The 9293-nt window shown below is 35.2% G+C and overlaps 1 protein-coding gene across 1 annotated transcript in view; it reads left to right on the top strand.

Moving 5' to 3' along the window:
- The window catches only part of LOC108367696 (MAP7 domain-containing protein plexus), a gene marked incomplete at its 3' end in the record, with an annotated part of 23994 nt that extends 16429 nt beyond the window's left edge, over positions 1–7565 (top strand). The window contains exons 8-13 of the mRNA XM_017622387.1: positions 281–445; positions 3329–3622; positions 3716–3905; positions 6014–6141; positions 6597–6815; positions 7424–7565. Coding sequence (XP_017477876.1) covers positions 281–445; positions 3329–3622; positions 3716–3905; positions 6014–6141; positions 6597–6815; positions 7424–7565 — 1138 coding nt within the window. The remainder of the gene's footprint in view (positions 1–280; positions 446–3328; positions 3623–3715; positions 3906–6013; positions 6142–6596; positions 6816–7423) is intronic.
- Between the last annotated feature and the right edge of the window lie 1728 nt (positions 7566–9293).

Here is a 9293-nt window from a genome sequence, read left to right on the forward strand (position 1 = left end):
TTCATAAATAAATAAATAAATCAAATTACTTATAAGTATTGACAAAACAGATCATTGTAGTGACGCAAATAAAATTGATTTATTCGCGAAATTTTATATTTCGTATGGATTTGAAATATGGCAGTGTAAACCTATTTTTTATATATACATATGTACATAAAAATGTGTTGTTAGCTTTAGCCTTAGCTTTTGTTTGTCCTATTGCATTTGTTGTTTGTATTTGTATTTGTATGCTACTATACATATGCAGCTTATGCCGTCTGGTAATGTAGTAATATAGGTGCCTGCCAACTATTTCACTTCCTTTTCAGCCATACGAACCAATCTCAAATAGTTCTCCATCCACACAGCGTGATTTTAAATTCGCACGACAGGGTGATTCGCGTCCAAATTCGCCGACATCATCATCTCAGGGACCCGGCGAAAATGAGCGTGGACAATATCCGTAAGTATTTTATTCAAAGATCTGTATAAATACATTTGTCGCCTGGATAAATAGATTGTCGTAAGCACGCATTTTGACGATTTTTAGTTGTAATGACAGTTAACATATTTAAAACAAAGATCTTCAAATGGCGTTATTCATTTTTGGACATCTCCTTTAGTTTCCGAGATATTGAGTAAAAATCGTCGTTAATTTGGTACATATGTTTATCACATTTTGCCGTATTTCAAAGTGGCTGCAAAATTGTTGGAAAATGCAGCATACGACAAAATGTAACTACAGAAAAACCTTCATAACCTCAAAAATTTTATGAAATAGCTTTGGATCCACTATCCAATTCCTATGAGAATTGCTTGGTGATTCTGAAAATCGATTGTTCAATTGGTTCGTAAGATATACATACGTAATTAAGTGGAACCACTCTTTTTTTTTAAGCTGAATAATGGTAAATTTCAAATATCTCGAAAAGTTATCCATAAAAAATAACTTCATTTACGGAATCACCGAGCGAATTGCATAGGAATTGGATAGTGGCATCCGGTGAACAAAAAAAAAATAAAAAATTTGTGATCCAAATATTTTTAAGAACTTCGTGAACTAGTAACATTCTCCGAGGCTTTGGAAAATCTATTGTCCATTTCGTAGAAATTGCATTCCAATACTTCAATCGCGATTGGCCAAACTTGCCGAAACTAGCATACGACAAACTTCTACCCAGGCGACGATTTACGCACATGATGTACATGGAAAAGTTGTACAACATTTTTGCCAAACATATTTATCTGCACAGCTGCGATGATATAAATACTATGTCTATATTTATCTTAAGTCTACCGCTTAAAAACAAATTATTTTTATTATTAAGTATATACACTCCGCTTCACTTGAATAGGTACACATTTCTTCAGATCTGTCTACGACTTGGGACATTTGTAAAAAAGCTTCCTTTCAATCTCATTTTGAAGAATGATCAGCTTTCGAAGAAAAGTGGTGAAAATATGAAGAAAACACCTTGATTACTTTGAATTTCATGCCACGAAAATTGTGCATATTATTTTGATTCGCTTGAATAGGCACAGTGGCTTTAAAACAAGGAAAGGACTACATTGAACCAACAAAAGCATACCTTTCATTTTTGTTATAGTGTATAACACTTTTAGTATTGCATACTACATCCTTAATTCCAATATATGGGAAAAACCCCTATCCAGAAGAGAGTTCTACGGGCGTATTGAAAAAGCAAGGACATTTCGCTACTTGCCACTTTATTTGCCGGAAAGAACAACTACCATTCATCACATGGTTCGACTGACTCGAAAAAATTGCCAAACATCTAATTCCAAACATTTTCCATTAAGTTTAGGTCCTGTGAATAGGATGAATACTGAAAAATTACGACTTTGCTTATCCTCGTTTTCACAGCTCCCGCAGTGCGAATTGGTGCATAATTTTGATAGGATATTCAAGAACAAGTTGCAAAGATATGCGACAAATGTCAAACAAATTTCCTTTATATTTTTTTGCATGAATTTTCCGTAATCTAAACTTCTCTAGAATACGAAATCGCGGTTCAGACTGCCATACTCTCAACTTGATCATAAGGTTTCCCTTCCCAACGTTCTTCCTTTCAAAAATCGTGAAAATTATTATTAAATCATTGTAGCCTTCAAGATTAAATTTTTCGCCGGAGAAAACCACCATTTTCTAGTTGTCCTTCCAGGCATGCGAGTTGTATAAATTTTCAGCTGTATGCTCTTTTTTGACATTTTCTGAAACCACGTGTATTAAGTGATTCGCAGTCCAAATTGTGGTGTCATGGACACCAACGTTTTTCTTTAATTTTGGTTTAATCTCGACAATGAGATGACGACCTCGTTATAATTTCCGCCTAGCTCATTTCATGCGGACGCTGAGCCGACTTCAGCTGTCAAAAATATTTGCATTTCCATGCGTTTTTTTCCAACAGATAACCTACCTGGATTCGTGAATTCCTCCGTTTATGCAATTTTTGCAGTTAAAAGTGCGCCTGCTCGACTCATTCTTACTCTGTTATAGTCCTTTAAATTCTTAAAAAGGTTTAAAGCGGGGGTCGCACGATTTGTACATTTGTACAGATTTGCCCATTTTCACCGTTACTGAGTGGTGGTGTTGTTTGGAAAGTTGTTATTGAGCTGAACTCATTCTCGGTGTTTTCTTCATTTTCACAATCACAATCGAAATTGAACATTCTGCAAAGTGAGATTAAAACGAAGTTTCGCCGATGCCCTAAAGTCCAGATCTTAAGGAAAAAATGTGTACCTATTCAAGCGAAGCGGAGTGTATTACATATATCAAGCGATTATATCTGCAAAACAACAAAAATTAGTTTTTTTTTTTATAATGAAATCATCCTCCGACTTAACTGCCATCGATGATACTGTGAAGATAGTCTCATATATCGTTTGTTAGTAAAATTTACTGTTGGACTAACAAGTTCAGTCACGGGTTGGTTTGAATATCAGAAACTATTTTGTTTAAATTAAAATTGTAGACAGATTGAATATAAGCTCTGGATATATAATTTTAAATCATATAAAAAATTGTTCTATTATATGTTCATATGTACGTAGTAGGGTGGTCATATGCTTCTTCTAAACGCTCGATGAACAACATTCGATACCGAAAAAACTCGAATCGAAATTAGTTTTTGAGATTACGGCATTGTATGACAAGTGCGTTTCGGCAAATGCAATTATTTTCATTCGATCACGAATGTCGTGGTTCGTGCCCTAGTGGCATAGCATAAAAACGAAATATTTCAATACTTACCTAAATTGCGAAAAAAATTCAAATGAAATTTTTAATAAAATGTTTCCTAATGCATGTTTGTATCTCCTTGCACAGTTGCTCCATTTGTAAAGTCCTTTCCGCTGCCAACAAAATGGAATGGCTCTCTACTAGCGCCGAACACATGAATTCGCATGCCATGCATTTTCCCTGCTTGCGTGGAAGCAATAGCAACAGTCGTGATAATGTCAGCTTAAGTGGCAACAATGGAGGTGGTGGTAATGGTAGCGGTGGCTCTGCCAATAACAACGATACCAACAATCGTGTACTCGCCTGCAAGGATTGTGTTAATTACTTAGCGCGTCAATGGGAGACAATGGATGCCGAGCGTGTGCCATTAGAGCATAGAAGGTACATAAGAGAGCTAAAAACCATTTTCTATATATATTTTTTAATATATTTATGATATGATATTTTAAACTATATACATTTCTCTTTATATAGATACAATATACCTTCGCCCATGATCACTTCAAGCTCACCCAATGGCTCACGTCATGGCGGTCTAACCATAACTACACCACCGTCCACGCCATCTGTGTCTTCAACACCAGCCAGCACATCGATTTATTGTTTCCTATGTGGCTTGCATTCGGATTTGACATTGGCGAGGGTGTTGTATGCAAGCAAAGAGGTAAAGTTTAATTGCAATTTTGTATTTGTAAGAAAGTTTGGACTTGTAATTATTAGGCATAGCAGAGAGTTAGATGTGTTTGAGTGCAAAAATTGGGATTTTATGCTTTCTAGACAAACAAAAATGCCAAAACTTGAATGAGCCTTAGGACTTTTCTATAAAAATACATATCGATTCCTAACCGCCAGAAAAAAACGTAAATGCATCTAGGAGAATTTCTGCACCAAAACGAAGAATTTGAAAACAAAAATATCGCTTACGTTTTTTTGGCGGTTAGGGCTCGGATATGGAGTTTCGTGATGACAACAATGTTAAAAAATTAACTAAATTGACTCATAATTATACACCTTAAAAATACTTTGCGTTTTTGCTTATAAAAATATATCGTTGAAAGCCAGACAAATTTTAAAATAAACTTTTATTGGTAATTTACAAAAAGTAAATTTGTACAGTTCTGAGATCAACATCAATATATTCTTTTAGTGTCTATAATTTTGTAGGATGGATATTTGCAAAGCTCCGACTGTATTCTGCAAATTCAGTTTTTGTTGAAAAAACTTAAGTGTTTATTAAAATATGCATAACCATATTTAAAATAAATGAAAGTGCTTTTAATATTTCGACCACAGCGCCGTAAAATCCTTTGGTATAATAATAGTGGTCATGTAGTCCATCTGAATACCAATTGACTAACCTCCAGTTGTACTTACTCGAATATCTCCACTCCAGCGCCTCTCAGCGAATCTATTTTTTTCTAAAAGTTGCTCTTCCAACTTAGCTAGTCAGTATTTATGTTCTGGATATGAGCCGAAGCGCACCATAATACGCCTTTTTTAAATAACTGCATATCTTGAATCTAACGTCGACTAGCTGGTCAAACCCGATGTCTTCTCCCGCCAACTTTCATTGAGGGCAACTTATAGAATATTTATTTCATACTGAAGTTATTTTCAGATTGAGATTACTGCAGTAAGCGTGATGGTCGCTTCAAGTTGCAATAAATGCATTAAAGACGGCTATAGTAACTCGATATGCCTTCAGCATATTCTTGCAATCTATACTGTGTTCCGGGCATGTTGATATTTCTGAAAGTAAGGAAGCATACGATGCGTAAGGAAAACGTCCGAAACAGGAGTTGGGGAACAAAGTTCAAATATACAAGCTGCTCCGAGTTTCCTGCACTCAAAACTAAAGGCGAAAGATAGGGCAACTACTAACTATGAAAACTTTCACTTTGATCATCATTTTGAACGAGCAGGGAGCTTACTGAGGCTCTGTAAACCAAAAACGAACGTTATACGGAACTAATGGTTATATGAGTGCAGGGGTTCGGATGTCTGTAGAACCCGATATCTTGATTTAGAATATAGCTCACACTTCAAAGGATGCGCTTCAAATTTTTAGGGGACCTGAACAGTAAACTGCATTACTTTAGACACAATCGTAAATTTTAATGCAACCTTTAAATATAAAGTGACCTTTAAAGTTACAGGTGACTTGAGAAAACGGCCCTAAAGCTGGTAAATCTAAAATCGTGTAAGAAATTGAAATATTGCGCGCATGAACTTCACGAAAGTACTTAAGCATAACTTTATAGAGAAAAATAAAAAAAAAGATTTACCGCCCTATTTTAACAATGGCATAAAATTCAGCAATCACTATAGTGATTTCTATTGCGCCTCAAAATGTGCCACAAAAATTAGATATTAAGTAAGAAAGAAATACACAAAAATTTAAAATATTTGTTGTAGCATAGTAGAAATCACAATAGTGATGCGCTGAGTTTTGGGACTTTGCTAGAATGGGGTTGCTAACATTATGCGATTTCAATGTTTCGAAACTCCACTATAAAAAAAAATATACATATTCAAATTTCTGTTTATATTTCGATAGGCATCTTGGCTATGTTCGATTCATTCTCAAACACTAGAATTTCTTAAGTAATCCTTAATGCTCAGATATAAACATAGAGGTTTTGCATTTTTAAAAGAAACTTGAATTTCAATACATCTTAAGAAAAAACTTAAAGAATTTGCTTAATAGACGTTGGACGCCGCATTGGGGATTGCCAAGTAGTATTAATAAAAACTTCTATTTTTCTTCCACAGGGCTCGCGACCATATTTTCCTCATCTCCTCAAGCACAATTCGCTGCCAAATGCTGAGCAACTGCGCAAGGATTACTCAGCGCTCGTTTGTACATTCTGCTATCATTCGATGTTGAATCAGTGGCGCAAGTAAGTTTTTAAATGCTATTTATTCCACTTCTTTTACAAATCTTTTTACATATCGTCGTTTCAAGTACAAAAACGCATATCAGCAAAATGCAAAACCGAGTATTAAGATAATGCAAAATCGCGTATGTGAGGTTGCATTAATTATTTTGGTGAGAGTAAAAATACTCATATTTCAAAGTGGTTTCCTTTTTTAAAAGGAAATCGCATTTCTGGCTAGTATATTTTGGGATGAGTGGATAAGGCTTGAGCCAAGAGCTTCGGTGAGCAAATCCACTTTTTTGGCAGCTAATTCCAGTTACGCGGTTTTGCAGAACGACGATACGCGGTTTTGTACTTTAATCGACGATATATACTTATACATAAGTACAATTTACTTAAGATAACGCTAGCACTTTTACAATGTTTACTTTGTTTGTTTGCTTTTCTTTTTTTTTTTTTAACTCCCACTCTGGTAGGTATGAAGCTCAAACGCCTGCTATAGCGCCAACCGAACGCAAATATAATTGGCACGATTATATATGTCACCTGTGTGGCATAACGACTTACCGAAAACGTGTGCGCGCGCTACCAGTTAATGAGTTTCCATTTGTGAAAAATCGTAAAAATGGCGATGGTCTTTTGTTGGAAAATGGTGAATACGCTGTTCGTTTGCTTGGACTGCTAGAAAGCCTACGGTAAATAATGAAATCTCTATTTTTTCTGCTTACTACATTTTTTAATTTCTGTGCTAAGCTCTTAAGTAAACAATTGTGCAAGTGTGAAAATATTTTATACACTGAATGCAATTATTTTATAATTTACTGCAAAAAAAATATATATATATGAAAGATAATGCAACACAAACTCACACACAAAGAGTACGAACTTGAAAAAAAACAACAAATAAAAAGCACATGTGTAACTAATTTTCCTCTGCTGTTTGCAATAGACAATAGTTACTATTTATCGCTCACAGTATGTATTTGCATATGAGATTATTTGGAGCTGTTAACTTATTCGCTTTCAACTTATTTTGTAATTATTTAGACGAACTATTTCAACATATTAGCATACATATGTATGTATAACTAAATTTATAAGTAATCTACTAGCTAACAGCTACCAATTTCCGTGCATGAGTTAAAATAGAGCAACACCAAGCACATTTGTAATTTTTTTCTTCTTGCTCATATGCACACCACATGCACACAAAATACATATATGTATGTAACAGTACCGCCACCCTGCACCCATACATAAAGCAAAAGCAACAACATTGCATGTACACAAATGTCAATTTCAGACAACAAGCATCGCATCATGATCGTTTTGGTGTACCGATTTCTAGGCGTGGATATAACTGGGTACCACAACCACCACCACCCGAAGATAGTCCGGATGTTGCAGTTGCACGTTTGCCATGTGGAGAGCGTTCCGATCGATTTGTGAGTATAAGTTCTTTGTTATTATTTTGCGGTAGCAAACTTTTTTTNAAAAACATGTAGTGCAAGGTGTTAATAATCATTTATTGTGGCAAGATTTTTGTTTAAAGCGACAAATCCTTAGCAACGGGTGCGACAGTTTTAGCTCCAAACATATGTATATGTATGTATGTAATACTTTTATATTGCTAGCACATTCAAAGTACATTTCCCAACATCAGATTGTCTATATATTGAAAAAAGTAGGAGAGATCCGATAAGAGAATGTCTAAAAATTACAGTTCGGATAATGATATCGGAGAATGGCGAAAATAATTCAAAATTCGAAAAAAAAAATTTCGCTTACTTTATTTTCTCCGCTAGGATATATGTACATGCTGCCTGTAGCTGATATGAGATCGTCAAATTTTTGTTTGTTTAATTTCCTGAACCGCACCAGTTATGCTATGGCACTGCATTCTATGTAGTAGTTTACAAATTTCCCTAAATCGAGTCTTTCATTCGTTATAAACATGATTTTGAGAGCAGTCAACCAGACTGGCTCATTTTGGACTCCTTTGAGGTCATAAATTCCGAGTTGAAAAAAAGTAACAAAGTTCACGTAGAAGTAAAAGGTTATCCATTCTTCATAGTAAGCTTTCTGGGTCATGCGGTTAGTTAAATTTTAATTTCCTGACTAATTTGATATAAAAAATATTTTGAAATAAAAGCATTTTTAGTGGCGGGAACGTGTTCCAAAATTACCCAAAAACCACAATTTTTTGTGTAGAATTTTTTTATTTTTCTCCATATTACCCACAGTGTTTGTTATATTTGCTTAGATCATGCGGCTTTTAAAACGAACACGTAAACCAAAGTCGGGTCTAAGCTACACACCCATTAAATCTGAACGATATGTCTAAATTGTGTATATATTTTAAAGGTAATCATGATTAACGTAGATTGCCATTAAACAAATACCTTTAAATACATGGCTTTGTTTGCAAGAGATATCTGAACATCATATATTTGCTCGAGCTCCTTTCATATAAATCCTTATATTTCGTAAAAAAACGTTGCGTTAAATAAATAAAAATACCCTTGTAATAGCGTTACAATAGCTCTTTCAAATCAGCCCGGGTTTGGATACGCGCCACCATTTTTTTCTTGCTCGGCGACAGTTCCTCAATAGTGCTCTGTTTTGCCAGCTCATGGGCCAAGACAAAAAGAAGAGCAATTGGGGTTAGGAAGTGTATCTGCTCATCCTTTGTTCATATTGCGCTAAAAGTTTTCTCTCTTATCTTGAAACGGTGCAATGGAATCTCTTTGGCTGACTCGCAAAAGCGACAGGCATCTTATGACTATTTAGATCCCTTAGTTATGCAGATTGTATTTGTATGTATTTCTTCAGGTTGTACCCCTCAATACGCTTTTTGTCTGACGAAGGCATGCGGGGTTTGACCTGTTATATCTTTTCTGCGCTCTTCCCTCATCGTGTTGTGAGCTACTACTGCGAAGGCCATGTGAAAGTTAAGACAGCTGCCACTCTGGCTAAACTTTTCGCTACCTCAGACGCTTCAATTCCCTTGTGACCTATTATACCCAAATCCGTCAGGAAGACTGTCGCTAAAGGGTAAAATTACGGTATTTTCAAGTAAGTTAATCTCGGCATAGCGTACATATCCGCTTGAAAAATACTGGCTCCATCAAAAATGATCAAAATCTTTTTTTATATAAAAAAAAATCCGCAAC

This window comes from Rhagoletis zephyria, unplaced genomic scaffold (assembly GCF_001687245.7).
Source record: "Rhagoletis zephyria isolate East Lansing unplaced genomic scaffold, Rhagoletis_zephyria_1.1 Rzeph_scaffold_02778, whole genome shotgun sequence".
Taxonomy (NCBI): Eukaryota; Metazoa; Arthropoda; class Insecta; order Diptera; family Tephritidae; genus Rhagoletis; species Rhagoletis zephyria.